The sequence below is a fragment of the Spermophilus citellus genome, assembly GCF_964194105.1.
Source record: "Spermophilus citellus genome assembly, chromosome: 9".
In the NCBI taxonomy this organism is placed as follows: Eukaryota; Metazoa; Chordata; class Mammalia; order Rodentia; family Sciuridae; genus Spermophilus; species Spermophilus citellus.
This window is the reverse complement of record NC_138191.1, coordinates 130,086,362-130,113,805: the sequence shown is the minus strand read 5'-3', so window position 1 is coordinate 130,113,805 and position 27,444 is coordinate 130,086,362. Positions and strand designations below refer to the sequence as shown.

At 54.9% G+C, this 27,444-nt stretch overlaps 1 protein-coding gene and 1 long non-coding RNA gene across 3 annotated transcripts in view; one reads left to right on the top strand and one right to left on the bottom strand.

Moving 5' to 3' along the window:
- Positions 1 to 447: 447 nt before the first annotated feature.
- Positions 448 to 27,444, bottom strand: part of LRRC38 (leucine rich repeat containing 38) — a 28,366-nt gene continuing 1,369 nt past the window's right edge. Inside the window, exons 2-3 of one of the 2 annotated variants that reach the window (XR_014023427.1) lie at positions 19,485 to 19,713; positions 15,574 to 19,030 (exon numbers count right to left, since the gene is read on the bottom strand). Coding sequence is in view for 1 of the 2 variants with exons in the window: in XM_081305178.1 (XP_081161304.1) it covers positions 1,896 to 2,149 (254 nt within the window). In the remaining variant the exon portion in view is untranslated. Of the gene's footprint in view, positions 2,150 to 15,573; positions 19,031 to 19,484; positions 19,714 to 27,444 lie in introns of those variants that run through there. The other variant, XM_081305178.1, reaches the window with a different exon arrangement.
- Positions 19,720 to 27,444, top strand: part of LOC308655237 — a 29,172-nt gene continuing 21,447 nt past the window's right edge. The window contains exon 1 of the long non-coding RNA XR_014023429.1: positions 19,720 to 27,262. This is a non-coding gene — a long non-coding RNA (uncharacterized lncRNA). The remainder of the gene's footprint in view (positions 27,263 to 27,444) is intronic.

The following is a 27,444-nucleotide window of genomic DNA, read 5'->3' as shown; positions in this document are numbered from 1 at the left end:
CCTCTACCTGCTCTACAGCAGCTCCCAAGTTACTCTCTATCACAGGAGTTCATTGATTTTCTTTGTGGAGAGTTTCTCTACATGCAATGATACTTTTGGCTGCTTGCTGGTCCTATGTCCTACCCATAGAAATATAAGGCCTTCCAAAGAGAGCAGGACTGTCTTTCTTAATTAAAGCAGTATCTGGCATTTAGCAATCACTCAATAATTATTAATGGAAGCAAAAATAGAGAGATAAAGGAAATATAGCAGATATATTATGAAGCTGGGCACATTGGTGCAGACTTGTAATCCCAGCTCCTCAGGAGGCTGAGGCAGGAGGATCACAATTTAGAGTCCAAATTCAGCAACTTGGAACCTTAAAAAGGGGTGGGGATGTAGGTCGGTGGTAGAGCATTCCTGTATTCAATCCTCAGTGCTGCAAAGAGAAAATAAAAAGATATCCATTATGAGTAACAAAGGAGAAATGTTTTCCCCAAATATCCCAAGAGCTTCTTGAGAGCCTTCCATCCAAGACTCTGTCGCAGCCCGTCCAATGCTGCTCACATGATGTCTTGCATCAACCCGGAGACACAAAACCTCTCACATGGTCTCCAACCGAAGTGCTGCGTTCCACATCCTGAAAAACGCTACCTATCACAGCCCACTACAAGAAAAGTTTTCCAAAAGTTCCAGAGAGGACGAGTCGGGGCTTGTAGAATGGCCCAGTGGGACAGGCTGAGGAGGACTCAGGAGGGGCTGGGGGAAGGGGAGCACCGTGACTCCAAAGAGACAAAGTGACTGTCCCTCCTCTGCAAGTTGCTGCCTCTCAGGATGAGGGTCGGGGTTTGCGTTATACCAATGAAGGTTTTTCCAGTGACTTACCAAAACAACAGCAGTGAACGGCCTGTGGCCAGTTCTTATTTCTTTCCTTGATAGCCATTTTTTAAAATTTATTTTTCAAGGTCCTAGGGATTGAACTCAGGGCACTTTAACACTGAGCTGCATGCCCAGCTGCACCTCCCTTTTTTAAGACAGGGTTGCTGAGGCTGGCCTCACTTGTGATCCTTCTTCCTCAGCCTCCCGAGGAACTGGGATTACAGGCATACACTTTGTTCCACCTTAGCTGAACGGGGTCTCCTAGTCTGCTTGGGCCACTATAACAGAACAGCACACCGGGGTGATTTATAAACAACACATTTATTTCCCACAGTTCTGGGAGCTGGAATTGGGAGATGGGGGTGTCAGGATTGAGCTCGATTCCTGGTTCATGGATGGCTGGTTTCTGGCTGTGTCCTACCTGCTGACGGAGTGAGGGGTTCTCTGGCATCTCTACTCTGAGGGCGATCAGGAGAGTCCCACCCTCAGGACATCCCAAGGGCTTCACCCCCCTGGGGATGAGGACTCCACACAGGGAAGTGGGGGGGGGGGGTCACAAAGGTCTATTGCACATAGATTGATTTGTTCTCCATACAACATCCCAAGGCTGCTGAGGCCTATTATATGGAGAGAATCCTGCTTCCGTGGAGGAGGCTCTGAACTGGAGGCCCTGCCTGGGCAGCTTCCCGGCCTTGGGGGGAAGAGGTTGATGCTGGTCTCCCAAGCACAGCTCCGGCCCAGAAAGAAGGGCTGGAGATGCGTCTTGGCATCTCCTGCAGAGACCCCGGCTGGGTCCTCCCGGGCCCCGCAGCCTGCACCGAGAGTCGGCCCTGCTCAGGAGTGACCCACCCAAGCTCCCCGGGCTTCTGGGCGCTGCGATGGGCGGGGCCAGCGGGCGCCCCAGTCCCCTTCACCGAGGAGGCTCTGTCCTGTTCACGGAGGGTGACCGGTGCCTCCCTGTCTTCAGCGCTTTCCCCTCCCTCTCCGAGGGGCTCCGCCGGCTGGGGGTTGCCAAGGGACGCGCCCGAGCAGGGGGCTCAGTCGTCCTCGTCCTCGTCCTCGTCCTCCGCATCCTTGTTGGGGGCGCATCTCTGGAAGCACTGCACGACGGTGGCCAGGAAGAAGCTGGAGATGATGGCCGCGATGGAGACCGCCACGCCCGAGAAGACGATGATGAACAGGTCCGTGAGCGACAGGCTGAACTTGCACTCGCTGAAGCTGGCCTCCGACAGCTGCCGCAGCGCCACCCTGCGGTTCTCCGGGGGCAGCGAGCACTGGATTTCGTCCAGGCCTGTGGAGAGGCGGTGGCCAGAGGGTCAGCCTCAGCCCTGCCCAGCGGGAGTCCCGCCCCACCCCAGACACGAGGGGACAGGAGCTGGACCGAGCGGAACTGGGACTTCTCTAGACCTCAGAGTCACCATCGTGGGCAGAATCAGGACACGGCTCTTCCCTGGGCTCCTGGAGGGTTAGGGGCCGTTTGGGTTTGGAGTTAGGGTGGCATGGGGGGCGCTACACTCCACTCAGGGCTGGGGACCTCTCTAGACCCGGTCACAGCCAGCCATGGCGGGGAGCAGGAGGTGGCAGCAGGTGCAGGGACTAGGAGCAGGGCCCACCCGGTGGCAGGACCCTCCAGGCTGCAGGGCCATGGCCCCACTGGATGCCACGCTCCTCTCCACCGTCCTCAGGGCAGACAGGAAGAGAGGCTTGCCACCATGTAAACCCCACCACCCCGACACAGGAGAGGGGAGGAAGAGGAGGCAGCTGGAGGGGGCCTTCCGGTGGCATCTGGTACTTTTTATTTTTTGTACTGGGGACTGAACCCATGGTTGTCATCCACCACTGAGTTACAGGTTTCATAAGCTGCCGAGGCTGGCCTTGAACTTGGGATTCTCCCGCCTCAGCCTCCTCAGCGAATCACTGGGACAACAGGCATCTGCCACCACCCCCAGATGGAGTATTTGGTACTTGGAACGTGAGTGAAGCTCCCATGTGCTGAAGAGTCACCAGAAGACTGTGCTTGGATGCAGGCTCCCCAGGGATCCTTCCAGAGGTCCTGGGGGGCGGGGGACTTCTCTGCATTTTTTTATTTTTTAGTACTGGGCATTGAAACTAGAGGTGCTTAGTCACTGAGGCACATCCCCAGCCCTTTTGTTTACATTTTACTGAGGGACAGGGCTTTGCTAAATTACTGAGGCTGGCTTTGAACTCCCGGTCCTCCTGCCTCAGCCTTCTGAGCCGCTGGGATTTCAGGGAAGCACCACTACGCCAGCCCACTCTGCATTTTCCAATAACTGGGGGATTCTGTTGTGGCCGGAGGCGACTTTGAGAAGCTTCACTCTCCAAACACCCAGGGAAGGGGCCTGAGCCCACCCCTGATATGACCAGAGGAGGCCTCTTGAACTCTGCTTTCTGTATTGGGTTGACTGTAGGATTTCACTTGAGTTGTTTGACTAATTTAAGAAGAAGCCTCAAACCCTCCAGTCTAGAAAAATGTTAACGACAGAGCCCATGCTGAGTAAGGGCTTGCTAATAATAACCACCACACCACCATCTCCACAAGGATGGCTCCATAGGACTCACCCAAGCTCTGTTCTGAGCACCTGACTTAGATGAACTCATTTAATCCTTACAACAACTCCATAGAAAGGCCTCAATATCAGCCCCACTTTTCAGATGGGGAATGGGCTCAGACAGGTGAAGTCACCACTCAAAGTTGGACAGCTAGTAAGTGGCCAAGCCCGGATTCAAACCCAAGCAACCTGGCTCTGGAGCCACTATGCCTCCAAAAGGAAGAGCAAGGGAGAGAAGCCAGGAAGAGAGGGCAGGGTGGGAACAAGACTCTGGCACTTCCTCCCCAGAGCTGCCATCAGGTAGCCACCTGGTGATGGGTAAAGGGTTCATAGCATGTTTAGAGACACCTCTGATGACTCCCCCGCTTTGGTGAGCTGTTACTCTTGGGGTCCCCCCATCTGCCATCAGTGGAGTAGGTCAGACTGGCAGGCAGGTGAAGTCTGTCTCTACCCTCATCTTAGATGAGCCTAATGGGTGACCTGCCCGAGGCACAGACACCGATCACCGTGACAGGTGGCTCTCTAAGCACTCATTTATTGATTCAACAAACACGTGTTGAGGATTCTGCCTGTGCCGGGGAATTGATGACAAGCAAGGAAAAAAGGACCCTACCACCCAAGGGTGTAAACTCTAATGGGAGAAGACAGACACTCATTCAATCATTCAACCAAAAAAAAATTTTGAGTAACTTACTTTGTGCTAGGTCCTGGGGCTGCAGCAGAGAACAAAACAAAACTTTGGCCTTCTTGTGCCTTATTTATTTGTTTGTTTGTTTGTTTATAGATGGGGTCTTGCTGCATTGCCCAGCCTGACCTTGAACTTGCAAACCTTCAACCTCAGCATCCCAAGCAGCTGGGATTACAGGCCTGTGTCACCGCCTAGCTTCAGCTTGCAATTTAGATGACAAGGGAGTAGATCAAGAAATACATTAAACTGTTAGGATGTAACACCAAGGTGAAGAAGTCGAGGGTGAGTGGGAGAAAGGACTCTATAGATGGGGAGGTCAGGAGGAACAGTCTAAAGGGTGAGGAGGAACCAGCCAGGAGATCATTCTAAGCAGAAAGCCTGGGACAGGGCTCAGCATCTGAGAATCACAGCGTAGCCAGCAGAATGAGAAAGGAGAATTTAGTATGAGCTGAGCTGGGAAATGGACCTGTATTGAGATGAAGCCTCTGACTGCCAAGGCCTCTGAGTGAATATTATGGACAGAGCCCCCATCTTGACCACCAAACCTCAGTGAACATGAACTACAGATACAGGCTGCTGAAATGCTGAGCCAATAAGGGCCACTTGTTACCAAGCACATTCTACCCATGCACAAAATGAACTATGTACCAACCCAAATGACTGCTGTGATTCTGCAGACCTCAGGTATAAGAGAACATGTGATATTAGAATGCACAAAGAGCTCAGAGCTTGGTTCTGATCTGGAAGAGGAAGGATAAACAAATAGAGCAGTTGTAACAGTTTCATTACGCTTACTACCTGCAGATATGGTTCTATGTATAGGGGACAGGGTGGGGACATAGCTCATTAGTGGAGTGCTTGCCTAGGATTCATGATGCCTTGCATTGGTACATAGTTCATACTATGCATGCATTAGTCAGGATGGGTAGAATGTGCTTGGTAACAAGTCACCCTTAGTGGCTCAGCACTTCACTAGTCTCTATTTCTGGTTCAGGTCCTATGAAGTTTGCTTGTGGAGATGGGGGGCTCTGTTCATCAAACCCAGGACTGCCAAAACATGGAAAAATAAAAAAAATCCCAACCTAAATGCTACCTATCTATTAACTCAATTCTCACAGTAATGCACCAGGCCCATTTATGAGAAAACTGAAGGATCGTATGCTGGCAGGGCTTTCTTTGGCAACAGGGCTTCATAGTGGAAGTGGCAAAGTGAGGATCTGGGCCTGGCACTCAGCTCTGGAGGCCCACGCTTACCCTTGGAGCGTAAGGTCCACTTCTGCAGTGGAAGTAGCCAGAGAGATGTGAGGACATCATCCTGACATTAACTCACCCACCTTCCTCACTACCTCCCAACTCTCAGGAAGAACTTCTCTGGCTGTTTTTCGGAGGTTTCCAGTTTCACAGAGCTGACCCTCACCCCATTCCCAGCATATCTGAAAGTCAAGATGAAACCTTCCCACCTTGCTCGTCACCAGCTTGTACCCTGCAGAGAGCTGCCCTTTTAATTGCCTGGAACCCCGGTGACTACCTTGGGATTCTTCTCGGTGTGTCTTTCGTCCTCTATCTCAGAAGCACAAGATGAAGGGTGCGTGTCTGTCCTGGTCCATTTCTTGTGTGATTCACAACCCACCCACCGATGCTGCCCTCTCACCATGGGAACTGTTGCCTAGCAACCCGACTGCATTCTCTCCTCCCTGAATCGGTGCCTGCTTTATAGACCCAAGGATTAGGTGGACCAGACCTCTGTGGGCTTCCCTGGCTCATACCTGGCCACAGCTTTTGAGTGTTTCTTTTTCTTTTCCTTTTTTTTTTTTTTTTTTTTTGAACCCAGGAACACTTTACCACTGGGTTCAATACCTTAGTACCAAAAATTAAAAATTTTAAAAAGGCCTGGAGATGTAACTCAGTGGTATTGAACCCAAAGGTGCTTTGCCTTGTCAAGCCTCTTTCTTTTCCTTAAAGCAGCCAAACTTCTCCAGGTATAGCGGTGCCTGCCTGTCATCACAGCAACTCGGGAGACTAAGGCAGGAGGATCACAAGTTCCAGGTCAGCCCCAGCAACTTAGGGAGGCCCTTGGTAACTTAGTGAGAACCCATCTCACAATAAAAAATAAAAAGGGCTGGGGATGTGGCCCGTGGTAGAGACCCCCTGGGTTCCATCCCCAGTACCCAAAGGAAAAAGCAGAAAAAGAAACCCAACGTAAGCCTACTTCAGAGCATTTTAGATGTTTCTGAATAACACAGAGGAGCCCTGAGGCAGTGTGTTGGGGGTCCCTTGAAGACTCTGGTCTCCTCAGTGGAAACCGGTCGCCTCCCTCCTAACAGCCCACCCTAGCCAGAGGTGCCAGGAGGACAGAGGCGAGGGACGGCAGTGGGAGGCGTGAGGCCCTGGCAAGCGCTGGAGCGGGAGATTCCTCGCAGCCCTCTGCTCATATCAGGTCATGATTTAGCTGGAGGATCTTCCTGGAAATCCTCCTCCTCCGCGAGCAGCCTCAAAGCCCGGGGCACCCACTCTTGGGCTCCGACTTGAGCTGGCCTTGGACTCCCGGAGTCCCCTCTGATTTCCCCAGTGTTCCCTGTGGCTTGAGATCTGTCTTGGCATTTTTACAAAGCGACGGTTTTAGAAATGTCACCTCACATTCTCTGTGGCTGGGAGAAAAGGGCCTGTTCAGAAAATGACATGCAAGCCCCCACCCCACCCCACCCATGGGGACCAGCCAGCCGGGCCGGTGCCCTGTGTGGCTGTCGTGATAAGATGCACTGACTTAATGGCTTTCTGTGGCTCACAAAGGGCAGAGAAACAAGATGGGCTGGACAAAAGAGAGTCGCCCAGTAGATGGCCCAGCAGAGGGGGGCAGGGGACGGCTCCTAGAGCCATCTGCAAAGGCGCCCAGACTGACTGCAGAACTCTGGAGCTGGGGTCTCTGACGCTGGGGTCTCCTCCTGCTCTCCTGCAGGATCTTGGGTTGCTCGACCCCCCACTGCTAACCTTGGGGGCAGGAGGCATCTTGGTCTGGGGTGCTGTCCCATGCACTGCAGGAAGCTTAGCAGCATCCCTGCCCCTTACCCCCCAGATGCCACAGCAGCCCCACCCAGAGTGCCAGTGTCCCTTGATGGGGGCAGACAAAGCTCCCTGCTTGAAACTGACCGCTCTGCTCAGCAGGTGGCTCTCAGGGACTGAATGCTTATGTACAGGGGAAAATGAACTTTTCCGCTCTCTCTGACTCTGCACCGTTACAAAAGGCTTCTGTGACCTGGGACACTCAGGGGCTTCTCCCGGCCAGCAGGCTGTGATTCTGCAGTGGACATCAGCTGGCCTGTCCTCAAACCCAGTTCAGTTCTGACGCTACCTTCCCAGAGGTGGCAGCAGGTCCCAGGGTTGAGGCTTGGTGCCCAGGTCCCCCCCAACTCTGGTGCCATCTCAAGCCCAGGTTGCTTCCCCAGTGCTGCCCACAGACCGGCTGGGAACGGGGGCTCCCGGAACCCCCTCCTCCAGTGGACTAATTTGCTTGAGAACTTAGGAAACGGATTTACCCGCTCACTATAAAGCGCTTGACGAAGGATGCAGATGCAGAGGTGCGGGGAGGGAGGTGGGGGCACCCTCTCCAGAGCCCTCACCTGTTCCGTTACCTGAACCCTGACCTTGGGGGCTTTGTGGCAGCTTCATCTCGGAGGCACGATGGATTAAAGCATTGGCCACTAGCGATCAACTTGACCTTCAGCCCCTCTCCCCTCCCCAGGGGCTGGGGGATGGGACTCAAAGTCCCAACCCTCTACTTTTCCCAGGGACCAGTCCCCATCCTGCAGCTACCCTTAGCATCGAAAAAGAATCTCTGGCTTCAGAGATGCCACAGATTTTAGGAGTTGTGTGCCAGGAAATGAGAAGTAAGACAAAAAATGCATTTCACGATGTTACAATTTGTGTCCCCCCAAGACCCATAGGTGGCAGCCCTAGACCCCAAAATGATGGTGTTGGGAGACTGGCCTTTGGGAAGTGCCTAGGGTTACATGAGGCAGGAGGGGGGGACCCCATGATGAGGTTAGAGCCCCCATGAGGACAGGCACAGAGCTGTCCCTCTGTCTCCTCCTCTGTCTTTCTGTGTGTCTGTCTGTCTGCCTCTCTGCCATGGGAGGACACACTGAGAAGCCAACCTTCTGCAAACCAGGAAGAGAGCTTTCCCCAGGGCCCCGCTTTGCCGGCATCCTGATCTCGGGTTGCAGCCTCCAGAAACATGGGACGAGCCACGTTTCTGCCGTGGTAAGACCCGGGTCTGTGTCCGGCTGCTCGTGGCCACTGAGTAGATGTGGGTTATTGGGCGGCTCCCTGCGTTCATGCATCCCTCACACAGGTGCATCTTCCCTTTGGGCACCATGAAGGAGGGAGAGAGAGAAGGAGAGGTAAGAGCAGGAGGGAGACAGGGAGGCAGGAGGCACAGTCACCCTGGCCTCCAACAGCAAAGGTGGCAGGACACCGGCAGACACACTTCCAGATAGAAGAGGAGGGTGGCACGGGAGAGGAGAAGCTGGGAGGAGCTGGGAGGAGAGGTAGGAGGCCCGGAGGCTCTGAGGCTGTCCGCATGGAGGTGTGGTTCCCTGGAGTGTCCCTGCTTGACTTTCTTTGCCCTTCCCCAAGCCACCTCTTCAGCTGTCTGAAGTACACAGAGATCAAAATGTCACATTGTTTCCTAGAAATAGACACTGTTATTTGTTGAGAAAACAAAGATATCTGGAAAACAAAACAACGAGAACGAAGAACAGCCCATAGACACATCCTCCTTCCTGCCCCTCTCCCCACGTTTTGTAAATAACCTTCTTGGTGCACAGCCAGGTTGGGTGGGTTCCTCATGATCCGTGGCTGTTTTTCACCGCCAAACCGCCAACAGCCGAGTGGAATAGCTGTGATGAGGCACACATCCTACATATTGACTACCTGGTCCTTTACAGAGAAAGTGTGAACTCCTGGTTAGCGCTCAGCTCAGAGAACACCTCCTCTGGGAAGCCTTTCCAGATGGCTCCCGGGCTCCCCCTTCCCTTGACAGTCCTCCTCCAAGTCTGACCCCCTCTCCCAGGGGGCCTGGGTCTCCCAGCAGTCAGGGTACGTTGCAGGAATGAGAAAATCCAGATCCAGTCAAGCAGCCCAGGTGACAGGATCCTGGGCGGCCGTCCCACTGGGAGCTGGAGGTGGGCTGGAGTGTGAGTGAGGCCCGGTGTGTCAGAGCACAGCCCTCCCGTGGCCGGCCCCCAGCTAGCTGCCAACCCTGCAGTTGGCTGGTAGAAAACTCTTTCAGGCCTGGGACTGAGACCCACTGATACCATGGGTTCTTAGTGGAAAAGACATTGGGAACCTCCATTTTTTTATGATTTCTCTGCCTTCTTCATGGAAGCTCGTCCCAGGTGCGAGGTACCCTCCTATTTATTGCAGATAATTTGTGGAAAAAAAAAAAGAGCAATTGATAACAGCTCCCTCCCTGAGTCTAAGAACTGAAAAATGAATGAATGAAGGAGAACCTGAGATTCAGGAAAAGGGGGGTGAGCTGCTGGACCGTCTCCTGGGGAGGACTGTAAGAGCCTCCAGCTGCCTTCCAGCCTCTATCTTGGAGACTGCCCCAATTTCCCCCTGGGAAATGGATCTTTTACAGAGAAACCTATATCCTTGTCACCCTCTGCTCAACACCCCACCCCCGGGGGCTCCCCATCCCTCCTCTCAACATGAAATCCACAATCCCCACCTCCATCCCCAAACCCCTCCATGTCACCTTGTTTGCTGTTCCTCAAACTCCACAATCAGAGGACTGCCTCGGGGCCTTTGTACCTGCTCCCTCACCTGACACACTATTTTATTTTATTTTTCGTATCAGGGCTCCCCACCACGGAGCTATATCCTCAGCCCTTTTTGTTTTTTAGTTGCCCATGCTGGCCTCAAACTTGTGATCCTCCTGCCTCAGCCTCCCTCCCGAATTGCTGGGATTACTGGTGTGTGCCACTGTGCCTGGGTGCACCCCAGTTTCTTCAGGTCTCTGTACATATGTCACCTTATGGACTAGGCCTCCTCTCCCCCATCTAAAGCAGCCAGTCTCCTGACCTCTCCTAGTTCTCCATCCCCACCCCCAACCTGGCTTTATTTTCCACGACACCCGTGCCACCCACATCCCTGCATGTGTTTAGGTCCCACCTCCCTGCACCTCCCACTCAAATGTCACCTCATCCCTCTGCTGCATTCTGGGACTTAGAGCTCTCGAAAGCAATATTTGTGAACGAACCTACAAATAAAGACAGGCTCAGAGCACGTGACTCCACAGGCCACCTTCCTTGCAGATGGGTCTCCTCCGTTGAGGACAGAAGCTCTTCCCCAGCTTGGTCAGCAGGAGAAGGAGGACGCTGGGTGGGAGTCTCCCAAGCCTTTCCCTCCCAGGAGGTGGGAATTCTCCTTGCTCTTTGGAGGCAGGTGGATGGGAACAAAGCACCTGACCCTCCTGCAGCCTCCACATGTCCCCTCCTCTCTGAGCTGCCTTTGTCCCTGTAATTTGCAAAATAAACTCTGCAGCTGGCACTATGGGGACCCTGGGTCACAGATAAAGGGATGGAACAGGTGTGTTCCTTACTTAAAGTTGTCCACTTGGAATAATGGCCGGTAGCCTCTCTCCCCTGCTTGCTCAAGTTATCCCGGGAGGCAGGACCCAGAGGGCACCGGATTGCAGCAGGACGGGCAGCGCCCTCACCTGGCAGAGCTGGTTTGGAACATGCTGCCCCGGGTGGTGGCTCCGGCTCACAGCACCCAGAGCACTCACGGGTTTTTCTGAGGGTTCCCGCAGCTCTATTTGATACTCAGGTAACAAATTGCCACAAGCCAGTGGCCTAAGGCCTCTGTAGGCCAGAGTCCTGAAATCGGAATGGAGCTGTCAGCAGAGCTAGATCCTGTGACAGTCCGGGCGGAAGGAGCTTCCCCGCCTCCTCCACCTCCTGGTGCCCCAGACTGTCCTTGGCTCGTGGCCTCACCGCCCGCCTCTGTTGCCGCTCTGCTCTGCACGGCCTTCTGCTCTCTCTTTCAAATCTCCCCCAGCCTTCCCCTTAGAGGCCACCTGTCGCTGGATTTCGGCAGCCCTTCCCTGAGCCCGGGATGAGCTCCTCTCCAGATTCTTCACTTTAATTACATCTGCAAAGACTTTCCAAATGAGGTCACCTTCACCCGTGTCTCGGGTGCCAGAAGTTAAAACCCGAGTGAATGTTTCTGGGGGACACCCAATTCACCCCACTACAAGGGACATCTATGTGATAGTCCCCCCCTGACCCTTTGGCTTCTCACCCTCCATCTCTCCTCACTGAGAGGTGTCCCTTGGGGACAGTCACCACTCTCCCCATCGAGCACGTCTTGAGACAACCTTCATACAGCACCCAGCCCTTTCCCAGCCACGGTCAGCCAGGGACCTCCATCTCTGGTGTCAGGACAGAATCGCGGGTGCGCTGGACACAGCCCTGGCGGGGCCCATTCAGCCGCACCCCTGAGAGCTCGCCAGTGGGGTCTGTTTCCTGGACCCCCTGAGCCACCTGGTTCTGTTCTGTGCCTGCATCTCCAGCCTCGTCTGTTCTGCAAATTGCCTGACGTCCTCCAGCTTCCTGTGGCCCAAGCTGCTGCCTAGACTTCAGAGGAGTTCAAGGACAAGCTGGACCCCTGTCCTAACACTCTCTGTCCCTCTGCCCCAAATCACCTAACGCTGCCCAGCCGTCCTAGCCCCGTGCATAGTGGCTTGAGGGTCCTGGGAGGCGGTGGGAATGAGGCAGCTTGGCCCGCCTCCCCTCCTGGGCGATAGCCCCATGGCAGGCCCCCCTGGTGGGCTCAGCTTCCCACCTCGGCCTTCACACGGGTCCCCCTCCAGCCCACGTCCACCAGAGCCACAGTGGGCTCCATCTGGCCCGGGCCCAGGAGGGACAGGCCCATGGCTCCCTCCCTTTAGAACCATCCAGCTTCTCTGCCAGGGCACACTCAGGGGAGATGGGGCCTCACCCCTGCGAGGGTCCCGCCTGTCACTCCCAGCCCCCCGCCAGGCTCGCTCCCCTTGACTGATGACTTGTCCCCACAGCTGACACCTGAGCTGAGAGGCTGACGAACTGCCACCCTCCATAAATAGATGGTGACACAGCAGATGGTAGATTGAGATTAATCTCTTGCGCCCCAACGGCCCCTCGCCAACGAGCAGCCTGCGGCCAGGGAGATCTCGGGGCCTTTCCCTGAGCTGCGTTCCTGGGACAGTCCCACCCTGACCAACAGCAGCCCCCAGTAAGCACTGGTGTCCTTAAACATGTGTGGCAAAGGCTGTCCCCACACCGAGAAAGCAGAAAGGGGATAAAAGAAGCCCATGAACACACCGTTAACAAGCTGCTCTGTGCCCTTCTAGGTTTGTTTCTGAGCGTACGTCTCTAAAAATCTGCAAGGATAAAGAGCCTTCGCCACTGTGCTGGACCACATGGAGAGCACCTTGCCATGCAACAAAAGAACACTTTTTTTTTGAAACCAGAGATTGAACCCAGTGGGGGCTTAACCACTGAGTCCTATCCCCAGAACCTTTTATGTTTTATTTTGAGGCAGGATCTTACTAAGTTGCTGAGGCTGGCCTTGAACTTGCAATCCTCCTGCCTCAGCCTCCTGAGTCACTGGGATTACAGGTATATGCCACTGTCCCCAGCTTCATTGGCTATTTCTGTGAACTGCCTGCCCGAGACCTGTGCTGTGACCTTGGCAGTCTTCCCCAGGTGTGAGAAGGGCCTGGTGGCAAGAAGGGCTTGGGCAGGGAGTGTGTTGACCCAGGCCCTTCCTCCACTGCCCACTCCCAGGGACAGTGGGCTCATCCTGGAAGAAGGACAGACCCAGAAGCTTCTCCTGGGACCCCTGGACACTAGTTCCTGCTCTTGGCAGGAGTTTACACCTCCCAATCACTTGCATCTTCTGCCTGCCGCTCACTTGGCCAAAGTGACGCAGCCTGAGCAGGTGAAACCCCCTCCCCACCCTCCCTGCCTGCCTTTCTGGTTTTGGTTTTGTTTGTTTTTGTTTTTACAGAGAGGCCCAGAGCAGTCAGGGAATTTGTCCAAGGTCACCTGGCATCTGGACCAGAGCACAGATCCCTGATTCCCTGTTTCATGTTCTTTCCAGGCACCAGCTTCTAAATCCACTCTGAGCACCTGGAGAAGGGGTGTGTGCTGTGGCTGCAGCAGCAGCCGCTTCATGCTGCAGAGGAATCCTGCACAAGGAGACTCCTGCTCCTGCTCCGGGGCAGGGGTGCCAGGGAATGCTACCTCTAATTTCCGATAGTGCTGACCTTTGTTCTCCACCGTCACTTTCATTAAATATCTGCTGCCTCACCGGAGGAAAATTCCCAATCACCCTCCCCGTCTCGGCCGGCAGACACTTGGGCTGATTAAGTAATAAGCTGATTTCATGAAGAGGAGGCCATCTCCGCAGCATCGGGTCAAGGGCTCACCCCGCTCGCCTTGCTCTGCAGACAGAGGGGCTGTGCCACAGCCTGGGCCCTGCCCAGGGTATTCAGACCCGCCCCGCAGCCTGGCCCCCAACCTGACCTCAGTCCCACCCCAAGCCCGGGAGACCCCATGTGGGTGTCCTGGTGTGTCTCTGCCCCAGCAGGATCTGAGCTGGGACAGTCACGAGGGCTAAAGTGGGATTCTCTGGAGTTTCCACCATTGCCACCAACATCACCATCACAGCCACCGTCCTGACCCTCACTGCCACCACCACCATGTTGTCCACCAGGTCCACCGCCACCACTAGGTGGTCTCTGTCACGCCACCACCACCTGGTCCACTGTAAGTCCAGGCCCCCCTGACCCCTGTGTCCTGACCATTGCCAATCTCCCTGCGTGGGGAGCTGGGCTGAGTAGGGTGCCAACCTGTGCCGAGTGACTCTGGGGACCTGGTGGCAGGGAACCTTCTGGCAAGGCTGGTGTGGGGAACTCTGAGGCAGCTGGGGAGTCTGGTGGCTCCCGGGGGTCCTGGTGGCCATCAGAGGGCTCAGACACAGCTCTGCCCTTTCAATCACCTAATGTCCCCAGCTTGTCCCCAGAGGAGGGCTTGCTGGTACGCTGGAGAGGAGATGGGCCAGGTACCTGGGGTGGAGGGGGTGTGTGGGGCTGCGGCCCCCTACCCTGATGCTGTCCCAGATCAGGACTGTGTCAGATCCCTCCCAGTCACTGGCTCCTTCAGGACCCTCTACGACCACGTGGAGCAGTGGTTCTGAACTTCAGTGACTGTACCCCTTGGGGGACGTTTGTTAATGTCTAGTGACACTTTGGGTGGATGCTGCTAGAATCCAGGGGACAGAAGCCGGGGATGTGGGTGACAGCACAGATGCACGGGGAGCCCCACGAGGAGGAGCCGGCCGACTGCAGCCTGCCAGGAAGGAGACACAGCCAGGCTCTTTCTTGTCTTTTCTTTCTTTTTCCCCTTGAACCAGCGGCACCCTGGGTCACCCAGGCTGGCCTTGAACTCCTGGGCTCAAATGATCCTCCTGCTTCAGCCTCCCAAGCTGCTGGGATTCCTGGCATGCACCACTGTGTGCTTTTCATCCCCCAGACTCAAGCTCTGCCCCCCTTAAACAACCAGGCCTCCTCCCCTCTCCTAAGCCCCGCAGCCACCAGTCTACTTTCTATTTCTATGAATGGGACCACTTTAGGGACTTCATAAAGGTGGAGCCCTACATGACTTGTCCTTTTGTGACTGGCTTACTACACTCAGCCAATGTCCTGAGATCCATCCACTTCAGAGCATGTGGCAGGATCTCCTTCCTCTTTAGGGCTAGGTAATATTCCATTCCAAGTACAGACTCGGTCTCAGGGGGTACTAGGGATTAAACCCAGGGGCTTAACCACTGAGCCACATCCCAAGCCCTTTTTTAAAAAAAAATTAAATTTATTCTTATTAGCTATACATAAACCAGCCCCTTTTATTTATTTATTTATTTTAATTTTGAGACAGGGTCTCACTAAGCTGCTTAGGGTCACTGAGTTGCTGAGGCTGGCTTTGAACTTGCAAGCCTCCTGCCTCAGCCTCCTGAGTTGCTAGGATTATAGGCATGTGTCACTGTGCCCAGGAGTCCAGTCTTTTTAATTTTTTTTTTTTTTTTTTGAGACAGGGTCTTGATAAGTTGCTTAGGGCCTTGCTAAGTTGCTGAGGCTGGCTTTGAACTTGTGATCCTCCTGCTTCAGCCTCCCGAGTCGCTGGGATTACAGGTATAAGGGATAGTGTCCAGTGTTAGATTATTTTTTTTAATGAAAAAAAAAAAAACTTGTTCTAAAAGCCCGGTGATGATCCAGCCCCGTAACCCTATGCCTCTCCCCAGCACACGCAGGACGTGTGTGGCTGTGTTTGTGCCCCTGACGTTCTAGACCCAGGAGATCTCGAGATATGGACAAGCCGACGCGCAGCAGATGCACCCTATCTTATCATAAAAGTTGGCACGCGGGGCGGGCGGACGCTCAGGGCAGAGCGCTGGCGGAGCAGGGCCGAGGCCCTGGGTTCCACATCTAGCACCAAAAAGCAAAAACAAAAGACACTCGGCGCTGCCACCTCCCCTCTCCCACCCCCTCCCCTGTCCCCCGGAGGCTCCTCTCAGTGCCCTCCTCCTGGGGCTGAGCAGTGCCCGTCACTGCGGCCTGCCCCCCGCACTCCAGGGCCACCTTCCCATGAGCATGCCCGTCCCCCTGGGCCCTGAGTTCTCGTGTCCTGAGCAGCTCGGGAACAGCTCAGAGCAACCCCTTCTTCTGGGCCAGACCCAGGGGCAGGTCTGGGCGGGTCCTGGAGGTAGGACCCCTGTGGCTGGTTCCAGAGCTGAGGTGCTGTGGGGGGGTGATGGCAGGAGGACCCAGGGAGGGGACCCAAGCCCTGTGTCCCCTCTGGGTTCACAGGTGGGAAAACAGAAGGGAGGTGACTTCCCTCAGCAGACAGAACCAGCCCCCAAGATGTCCACAGCCCACTCCTGGGACCTGTGTCACGATGAGGATCTCGAGAAGGAGACCATCCCGGGTCACCGGGGGACTGATTGTCACACGGTCCCTAGGAGAGGGTGCCAGGCGGTCAGAGTCGGCAAAGGAGAGGTCACAGGGACGCGGCTGCAGGACGGGGATGGCCTCTAGAGGCCAGGAAAGGTGAACAGACACAGAGGGTTTGATTTGAGCCCGATAGACCTGCGTGGACGTCCAGGTCCCAGTCCCCAAGGCCACTGAGAGGTCATTTTAACCCCTCTGTTCATGGTGACTTGTTCCAGCAGCCAAAGGACTTCACGCAGAGAGCCGGTGGCAGAGCTGTACCCTGGAGCCAGGTGTCCACTCTCAGTTCCCTTCATCTTTGGGGACGCCACATTGAGTCACTGGCTCACAGTGAGCATCTGGAACGGGTCCCCTGAGTGTCTGTGGAGGTGTGGACTGATTGACTGCTGTGGTAATGACAGCAAGGCACTCAACACATTCCTCCTGTGTGACAGACACTGTGCCAGGCACTTTCCAGGGATTCTCTCTTTGACTCTCACAATACACATATTATCATCCATGTTTTATTCATGAGAAAGCTGACGCACAGAGAAGTTAAGCAGTCTACCCAGGCTCACACAGCCAGCAACTAAAGAAGCTGGATGGAAACTGTGATGAACCTAAATCCCAAACTCATGCTCTCAGCCACTGTGCTATGACCTCTTTAATGGCCGCTGTGCAAGATGAGGGGACTAGTGTTCACCTGGAAATCGGGGGGGGGGGGGTGGCTAGGATCTGGTCTTGGCTTTTCCCTAGTCTGCTTTATGGCTTTGGGCAAGTGACTTGGTCTCTGAACCATGGTTTCCTACCTAAAAATGAAGCAGGGTAGATGAGATAACCCTACAGTCTTATCTTTTCTGAATCTTCTGGAATGTTCGCTCCAAGAGGGCAGAGCTTTGGTCAGATTCACCACAGTGTCCTGAGCACCTGGCGCTGGGTTTGCTTTCGGGGGGGGTGGGGTTTAGTCTGCTCAGTTTCCGCTACTGTGTTCAGGTCACCTTTGGCTGATAACCCCCAGGGCCGGGTTCCCATGCAGAGGTGCAGTGGCCAAGCCTGGCTCAGAGCCTAAAGCTGGTGCTATGGACCCTAGGGGTGGGCTTGCCACTCAGGGATTCTATTCCTGAGATGAGACTTGACAGGCTGCAGAATGGTTGTGACAAAGGTCCTGGAGCCTCCCTGCTCCACAGAACTCGGGCCTCTCTGGAGCCAGGCACAAGCAGGACAAATATCCATGAATGAATGAAGGAGCCTGGTGGCACTGGCTGTGGGACAGCCCTGGTATGTCTGGAAGCCCGGGTCCCGTGGGCCCACAGGGAGGGCCACTGGGGGTCAGTGTCCTGGCCCTGGGGCAGCTGGACGTGAACTGGATGGTCATGGTCCACATTTAGAAACCCATTCTGGTGGCTGGCAGGTGGCCTGGTTTCCCACAGGGGCTGGGTGTGAGTAAAGAGAGACCTGAGCTGGACAGAGGCAGGTGGCTTCCTTTCTTCTCAGCTGCGGGGCTTAAGGGCTTCGTGGTGAGGGGAGGAAAGCCGGGAGGGGAGCCCTTGTCCTGGGCGTCAGGCAGGTCCAGCCCCCCGAGCCTCTTCAGGCCCTGCCCCTTCAGCCAGCAGAACCAGGATAGAACCACGGGACCCCAGAAGGTCAGAACCAGGACGGGAGCCTCCACTCTGTAGCTACACTGAACGGTGGTCACCAGGCCCCTGCGGGAACGCCTCCAGTGGCGGTCACCTCCCTTGGCAGCCCCGTTACAGAGTCCTGACAGCCTGCAGTTCCCAACCACAGGTGAGTCTTCTGAGGCCACTCACAAGTCTCCTGTGTTCAGTGACCACCCCTCAGATAGCTGGAGACGGGGACCACACTCTTCCAAGCCTCTGTTTTTGACATCTAAACACCAATGTCCAGAAAGACCTAAAATGTTTACTCTCCAAATGCAAAGAGTAGCTGCTGCCTCCTACCAGCCACGGAGCTCAGGTGCCTACTCAAAGGGGCCTCAACCTTCTTCCCAGACGTCCCGCACCCATGTCCGCAATTCTACGCAGACTCGTGCCCTGGAGGTCAGGAGACCAGGGCTGCGTACAGACCTACAAATGCCATGGGATTTGGGCATAAGTGCCTTTTAAATCCCAATGTCTGGGTGTCCACAGGGAGGGGTGTCACCTGCTTGTACATCACACCACCCAGCAGCTCTGAGCTGCCCGCAGAGGAGCTCCCCGGCATTCCACCTCTCCCTGCTCCACGCTGGTCATGGGACAAAGGTCAAGGGCAGGGAGTCTGGACCCTGAGAGAGCTAGGAGCCTCTTAGACTAAGAGGCAGTTCTGGGGGACCAATCGGATTCAAAGAGCTCAAAATCATGATCCTGCATCTGACTAAAGGGACACTGGGCCCAGGAGTGTCCGAGAACTTATCTGTCCATTCACTGGAAGCCCAGCTGTGGCCACGGACACCTGGGGAGTGGCCTGCTCAGACTCCCTTCTCAGCGCCACTCCCTACACCCCATCCTATACCCAGTGACTGAAAAGCTCCTGGGGACCATCATGGACAATGTCACCCCAACCATTCCCCAAGTAGGATGGACCAGGAGAGGGACGGCTCCAAGAGGGGGCCAGACAGAGCCTCCCACGGCCCCAGGAGAACAGTCTCGCCCGGCCTCAGCTCCCGGTGTGAGTGGAGTGGGGTGTCAGCAACGGAAGGTACAGTTTTTGCCAAGGGGACAGGAAAGTAGAGAAAGCTCATCGGTGGATGGAGAGAAGACCATAAGACTGGACAGCAGAGGGGGGGCCCCAGCCTCAGTCCCAGGACTCCCTGGGCACCACTGTTCAGGACCAAGGTTCCTGGTGGCACGTCCTTCCATCTGCTCGCACCCCTGAGGTTGGTTCCCGTTTCTGTTTGACAAGCAAAGGTGTCTGACTCGGCGGGGCTCACCGGCTATTGATCCATGCCCTGGGTGTCCTGTGCCCCCTCCAGCCACGGCCACTGCTAGAGACAGCACCACATATCCCCAGCTGCCACCTTCATTGGTCAGCAAGTGCTGGCAGTGGGACAGGGGCAACTGTCCCACAGTCTGTCCTTCACTGTGGAGGCCTGAGGCTCAGGGAGGCCACAGGATATGACCAGGGTCACAGACCCAGGGAAGAAACCAGGGGAGCTGCTTCCCCATCCTGCCCTTGCTGAAGGAGGTCTGGACATGCTCTGCTAGCCAGAATTGTGCCAGCCTGTGCCAGGAAGGCCCCCAGGCCGTGCAACCACCTCTCCTCATCCCACCGTCCACCGTCTACCCAGGCCGGGCTCACAGGCTGCTCGTCTCTTGGAGCCTCCCTTTCCATAGATCATACCAACCTCAGCATCATGATGAATGCACCAAGGACAGGTGACAGAGGGATGGCGGGTGGTGAGGGATGGCCTCTAGGGGGGGTGGTGGTGAAGCCAGCTGCAGACCTGGTGATGGGATAACCTGGGGCTGCATGTCATCAGGCAGAGGGGGAAGGAGCCCAGCGGCTGGGGCTTGGCTTGCTCCAGGGGTAGAGGAGGGCTCTGGTGACCAGGAGGGAGGAGGAGCGAGTTGGTTCTGAAACACAAAGAGAGCCAGACACGGCCTGCCGGTCAAGCAGAGGACCTAGACGCAGAACAGGACCCAGGATCACACAGGACGGACTCCTGGCCCAGCCTGGAGCCCAGAGAGGGGGAGGTAAGCGGATCAGAAGAGCGGGAGCCAAGGGAGGGGAGCAGGAGCCCAGGGGGCGCAGCAGTCAGCAGCTCCAGGGCCGAGAGCAGCACAGGAGGCTGCGTCTCTTGCTGGTCTTGTCCAGGACACAGTGTGATGCACGGAACCTTCACTTCCCCCTCCCCCCTGGCCTGCACAGCGTGGAGTCCCCACGCATCCTGACGGCCACTGCCTGCCTGAAGGCTGAAAAGACACGTCAGCCGCCTCATCTCCCAGAACACTCTGGAGACCACAAGACGGGGCTACAGCAGTGACCAGACGGCCATGTGGCTGGAAGGCCTAGACCCTCTGGGATCTGAGTCCACTGGCAAAATCCCCCACGGGGTGTCCCTGGGGCTGTCCATGCACTGTCCCATGCTGTTCAACAACAAGATGTCCCTCGGAGTTAAGTGACAGAGTGACATGACAGAGGCAACCTTTTTAGAAACATCCGGTGTTTGGGAGCAGAGTAGCGGGACTCAAAGGCCCTCTCCAGAGAGCACCGGGCAGGCTCACTGGGGTCACCTCAGGTCGTGTCTGCAGGTGGCTTTCCACTGGAACTCAGACACAGTGCCCGTAAAAGCCGATGCCAACCCCTGAACACCAATAGAGGCAAGAAAGGTGACACTCCGGTGACTCACCTCTCGGAGACAATTTGAAAACGCGGCAGCCTGTGACACACAGGACATGTACAAACAGGTGACAGGCAGGGGAGAGGCCACTGGCAAGAGTAACTGAGACCTCAACCAACCCTGCGCGGGAACACGATTCCTTAGGGATATAAACACACACACAGAGCGTTGCTGGGCGCCGTGGCGCACACCTGTCACCCCAGCGACTCAGGAGGCTGAGGCAGGAGGATCGAAAGTTCAAGGCCAGCCTCAGCAACTCAGCGAGACCCTAAGCAACTTGGTGATACCCTGTCTCAAATTAAGACATAAAAAGGGCTGAGCATGTGCCTCAGTGGTAAAGCACTTCTGGGTTCAGTCCCTGGTACAAAAATAATAATAATAATAAAAATTTAAAAAAAAAAACATATGCAGTATTCATGGGGTCAAACAGTAATGCAGGTTAAAGCGACCAAGAGATGTCTTTGTGCTGCTATCAAAAGGGGAAACTTTTTAAAAAACTATTTTGCTGTTGTACCTTTGTTTTATTTATTTATTTACATACAGTGCTGAGAATCGAACCCAGTGCCCCACACAGGCTAGGCAAGTGCCCTACCACTGAGCCCCAGCCCCAGCCCCAGCCCCAGCCCATGGGGGAACATTTAGAGCAATAACAGGTCAAGCCACTTGGGCTCCAGACCTCAGTTCTGGGCTCCATTTACTGTAAGTCGCTGCAGCTGCTGTACATACTTGTGTTCCAAGAGCCGCGGGCGTGGGCGCAGACAGCTTGAGAGAGCCAGGGGAGGTGAGGGTCTCTTCCTCTAGTGTTTTGGTAAGGAGTTCTCCCGGGGATCATTCTTCGGCCTTCTCTGCTCTCCTTGCTCCTCTTGTCCTGGGCCTGGGAACTCTGAGCACTGGACCCTCTTTTTTCAGAGTTAGCATTTGAACTCAGGACCTCACGCGTTGCTAGGCAAGTGCCCCACCATTAAGCAACACCCCTAGTCCTTTAAAATTGTATTTTGAGAGAGAGTTTTACTAAGTTTCCCAGATTGCCCTTGAACTTGCAATTCTCCTGCCTTAGTCTCTCAGTAGCTGTGATAACAGGTGCACTCACTCTGCCCTCTGAACTTCAGTGTCCAATGCAAACATTCCTCAAAAGGACTGTTAAGGACCAGCTTCCTGAGACCTAGACTCTCTGCTAATGGTCTCTCCAAGCAAAAATGTATCTATGGCTTTAAAAAGGCCTGAACCATCACCCTCTGTTTCCATCCAAAGAAACAGCTGAAAGTTATGTGCATGAATTAGGATGCCCAGCTCTGAACTGTTTACATACAAAAATACATGGGAACAACCTGCCTGGCTAACCACAGCAGGCAGGTTTAGTGTCGCTGTGAAACAACCTCACCTCCGGGCTCTTGGGGTTGATTTTCAGAGCTGTGGATGCAGCCCAGCAGTAGAGTGCCTGCCAAGGGTGCATGGGGACCTGGTTCAATCCCCAGCACCACAAATAAATAAATAAACAAACAAAGAAATCCAAAGAACTATAACGAGAGTTCTCTTATTTCAACTCAATAAGAGAAAAAAGTGTGAACATGTGCAGTCTAATATCAATTGGCTTAAAAATACCTATGAGCATAAGAAGAGAACTGTAGAACTTGAGTAGTGATGGGATTCTGAGTTTTCATTTTTTGTTTTTATTTTCTTCATGATATTTCCTTACAATTCCCCAGTTTAATTACAGAAGCCAGTTATTTTTATAATCTGGAAGCAAAAAATTGCTTTTATTTCTTAGAAGAAGAAATAGAGTCACCTTGGGGGTTACCGGTGTGACCTTCAGGAGAGGGCAGGCTTTGTCTGCTGGGCTGAGAAACGATTCCTTTTGTCAGTGACAAGAAATCCCCACCCACGTGACAGCTCCGGCCCTGGGAAGCAGGTGCTAGGAGACAGGGGTGGGCCCCCCAGCCAGCCCCGAGTCAGGCCAGGTAAGCAGGTGGGGCTAGTGACATTCTGACTCTAGGAGTGTCCTGCCTGAAATGACTGCCCAGAGGGAGTGTCTAGTGTGGCCCCAGCCCCTGAATGACCTGATGCTGAGGGTGGATCTTTGTGGGGAGGCTGTCCCCACTGGTCAGGACCAGCAGAGGCAGAGCATGACACGTGACCCTGTTAGTTCTGCCCAGGTCCCCCTCCCAAGCCTGCAATGCACCTCCATGTGTCAAGGTCACAGGGTGAAAGATCCTTCACATCTCTTCCCTGGTGCTGTAGGCTGTGACCCACCAGCCACCAAGGGCTGGGAAGGGCACCTGGGTGAATCCAGTCCCCCTCTCTCAGGCCTGGAGTGGGCATGTCCCCTACTTCACCCACTTTCAAAGCACATGGAGCCCCACGCCCACCAGCTACCACTTCTCAAGCCCAGGGGCCTTTTCCCCCTGTGGCTCCAGGACCAAGGCTGGGGACAGCGTAGGGAAAGTCCCTCCATCTCTGGACAGTCAGCTCTGAGTCCCAGCTGGTCTAGAAACTACACCTGCTTCCCCACGACAAAAGACCACAGCCTTCCGAATTCCAGCAGAAGGGTCTTCAGAGGGCCTCTGGCCTTCCCAGGCCCCAAATCCCCAGTGGACCAGGATAATATCCCTTTCAAACCACATGGTGTTCGATTTGGAAGGCACCTTCCAATCCTCCTATTACTCATTCGATTGCAAAAGAAAAATCTGAGGCTCAGAGACAGCTGGCAACTTACACAAAGTCACACAGCTAGTGAAGTGCAGAGCCAGAGACCCAGCAAATAGCCCTTCCCACTGTGAGAGCAGGTCTCAGGCTTGTGTGTGCGTAGGAAATGCGGGCGGTGGGGGCGTGTTCACCTGCAGGTCTCCAGCCTGGGCCGGGGAATCTGCATTTTAACAAGCACTCAGGGGGTTCTCACCCAGGTGGACGCTCTGAGAACCACCCTGGAGCGCCAGGTCTTTGTGTCTTTGCCGCCTTCCCACTTGCTGGGCTGCCGTGAAGGGACAGCCTCAAAGAACACCACACCAGTGACAAGAGTGTCAACACTGCTGCCTCCTGGTCTCCTCCAGACACCGCCCACCCTTCCCTCTGTCCCCTGGCAGGTCACCCGAGTGATGTCCAAGGTCTCCTGCCTCCAGGTCTGGAGCCCTTTCTGCTTAAAGAGAGATCATCACTGTCCCCTTGGGGACCACTGCCCCCCAACAGCTTGGGACCCCTTTACCTCAGGGGAGAACCATTAGGCCAGGCATAGAGCTGGGGCTGGAAAGAGGAGGCAGCCCACTGTCACTCCAGGGAGCTGAGGACAGGGGAGCGAACGCGCTGGGGGTGGTGGCACTCTCCCTTCCCACATCTGTGAGAAAGGCCAGGCCCGGGGCTGGACACCCTGGAGTCCAAGCCCATCTCAGCCCCTAACCACAGGGCCTTGGGGGCCACTTCACCTTATTGGGTGAACGGTGGACAAAGCAACCTGCCAGGGAGGGCTGCTGTGGTCACAGAGGCAGCATTTGTACCTGCCACGTGACGGACACCCAGAGGGCGGGGTGGCAGAGCTGCTTGGTAAAGTGAAGGACACCCCCTTTAATGTCGAGTTCCAGAAAAACAACAGATAATTGTTTGTATACGTCTGCCCCAAATTTTGCATGGGACACATTTATATTAAAATATCACTTGTTGTTTATCTGGAATTCGACATCCATTGGGGCGTCCTGGGTTTTTGTTTCGAGGCTGTGTTGGGGTTTGCTAACTGGCACTTGGGCACACGGGCCTCGCTGAGCCTCTTACCTCCAGGAGGGCAGTTCCTTCCCACACCTTGGACTCTGACTCTGCCCTGCCACAGCCTGGGCAGTGGGAACCAGAGGGTCTTGCCAAGCCCTTCCCTTCCTCCCCAGTTTGCTCTGAGGCCAAATGCTCCCCCTCAATGCTGTGGCCACAAGGGGAGGCTTACCTGGCAGAAGAACACATTTTTGCAACTGTCAGAGCTAGTCAAGGTCACAGGGAGAAAGCACCGGCTCCCTCCTGCTCTTTCTTTGAAATCCCTCCCCTGGAAGATGCAGAGCATAGAAAGGCCTGGAGCTTGTCCCCTGTGAAGGCTGATTTTCTTTGGCTGAAAGTGGGTGGTCAGCATGGCAGGGCTGGGAGCCAGGAGGAGCGGGTGGGGGGGGTCTGTGCATCCCCCAGCTCTGTGAGATCTTGGGTAAGTCACACACACCACTTGCTGGGCCTCCCAGTTACAGCAGACAGCACGGGCGGCACCAGCTGCTGTTGCCAGCACTTCATAGATAAATAACACCCTCCTAACGTTCCCAACAGCCCTGTGAAGAGCAACCCTATCATCCCCATTTCACAGATGAGAATTTTTTTGTGGCCTGAGCGCACAAAAAGGCCATGCGTTTAGTAAGAAGAATGGTGTGCAGATCAGTGCCAGAGGCAGAGATCCCACCCTCGACCTTGGCCTCTGGGAAAAGTGCAGGCTGGGCAGGGGCTGCGGGGATAGAGGCACCGTCATGCAGGTGTCCAGAGGTAAGTTCTAGCATTCCTCAGCACAGGGGGTGGCCAGAGTTGGCAACCACCTATAGTATATTTTATTAAGTAATTCACTTTTTTAAATACCTTTATTTTGTTTATTTATTTTTATGTGGTGCTGAGGATGGAACCCAGGGCCTAGCACATGCTAGGGGAGCGCTCTACCACTGAGCTACATCCCCAGCCCCTACTATATATTTCATAAAGAACTAGCAGAGAGGAATTCAAAGTTTCCCAGAACAAAGAAATGATAAGTGCTCAAAATGGAAAGGCTAATCATCCTGATAAGACCACTATGCCTTGGGTGTCACGTTATCACAGGGTACCCACAGATACACACAACTATCATGTGCTGATACAAAGGTTTTTAAAGTGTTTAAGAAGCAGTGTACCTGCAGGAAGGAAGTGGTGACAGCCCCCCCCCCCTCGGGGCACCACTGGGTGCTGGGCACTGCTGAGCCCTTGCCCAGCTGGTCTGTTCAGACCTCACAGCAGGCAGGAGGAGAATGACATCACTACATTCTGAATTAAGAGGGAGGAAAACTGAGGCTGAGAGAGGTCGGGGGCTCATCCAGGATCATACCTCTGAGTCCAGACCTGAACTCGGGTCTCTCCCTTTAGGGCCTGTGCCACTTCCTCACCACCCACCCCGCCTCTGGTTTTCAGGGTCGGGGCACTGCTCTGGCTAACAATGAGGGCAGGGAGACCCACAGCCACTCTTGCCGCTTTGTCCTGGAGATGCCCTCACGCAGCCTCTATCCATCCTGATTGAATGAGATCAGTCCTCCCCCCCAGCCTGCCCTGTCCAGAGCCTCTCCTTCCTTCTCCCCAGCCCCATGTAGCCCCTGGTGTCTGTTTTATGCCCTGAATGACAGACGCTGGGGGAGGGCCTGTTCCCATTCCCAGCACTTCACCTTCTCCCACACTACCTGGTTTGGATGCTGCCAGCCACACGGTCAGATGGACCACCCAGCGTCACCCACAAGCAAGGTGAGACCCAAATAAGCTAGGGACATACCCTGACTAGCCCAGGTTTTAAGCCAGGACTCGAACCCAGGATTTCAGATTCAAATCCAGGGCTTTGTGGAGATCTCAGAGGTCAGCTAGCTACTCTAGAGACGAGGAGACTGATGCACAGAAAGAGTAAGTGGACTGTTCAAGGACCTGGCCACCCACAGCAGAACCGACCCTGACACCTCTGCCCCAGCACTCGCCCTGCTCTGGAAGAGTGGGAACCTGTTCTACCAAGCAGACCAGCAACGGGGCAGACGAGGCCAGCCCACCAAACGGAAGGGCCAGGGCAATCGGCACCATGGTGTGCCCCCATCCCAGCGAGCCCCACAGCCCACTCCTGTCACCAGCACAGCCTTCTGGTGGATCAGGGGAGCGAGGCTGGAGGACAGGACAAGTTTAAAGCTGGGGACTCTGTACCCCACAGAGCAGATCTTTTCAGGATCTGTGTACGTGGTAGAGCCAGCCCAGAGTGAAATGCCAGCTCAGGGGCCTCTATCTACTGGGGAATGGCCACCCCAATACCCAGGTGTGCCAATGGCAGTGCAGAACGAACAGGTGAACCCAGGAACTTTGCATCCAGGTGAGCAGCGTCTCTGAGTTCTCAGTACATGAAATAAAAGGTGTACTGCAGCCAAGTCTGCACCTATATCGCCTTTTAAAACATGTGCCTTATGGTGCTGGCCCCCAGTCCTCTAAAGCCTTGGAGGCAAGGTGAGAGGCGGGATCTGGCTCAGAGGTCACTGTGGGCATGATGCTCACAAGCTGGAATCCATCCAGCATGAGGACGTCTGCCCCCGTGGATGCTGGCGTCCCTCCTCAGCGCTGCCCTAGCGTCCCTCCCCTGACCTTCCCAAAGCCCCTAAACTCTGGGCACCCTGTATTCTTGGTATGTACATCCAAGTGGGTATGGACATACAGGTCGGCCCTGGAAGGGTCACCAGGAGAGCAGGGGATCCAACAAGCTTTGACATTTTTGTTCGGCTTTTTCACATCTGGGCTGAAAAAACCACAAACCCATAAATCATTACTGCATGGCTGGCTGACGCTGCCTGTATTCCTCCCCAGGAATACTCCGCTCTCCTTTTAGACAGAGCAGCAAATTGGAGCTGGGAAGCAGAGACACCGGCTTAGGCTCCAAGGATGTTGAGCAGTCTTTAGAACTGGTGGCTCTTCTCCAAGGTGCTGGGAATGTGCTGTTTCCCACAGATGGAGAGCTTTCCACTTAGGAAGGACCCACAAACAACTGGAACCCAGCTGTCCTGGGCCTGGTGAGTTGATCTGCCCAAGAAGGGCACAGACCTGGCAGGAGAATTGGCGGGTCCCAAACTTGGGAAAGTGAGTTGATGAAGAGAAGAAAAACAAGCACCTAGGTCAAGAAGCTCCAGCCCCCTCCTGTGTGTGCCTCTCCTCTTTCCCAGTAGAGATCAGGGAAAGTTCCTCTCTCCAGACC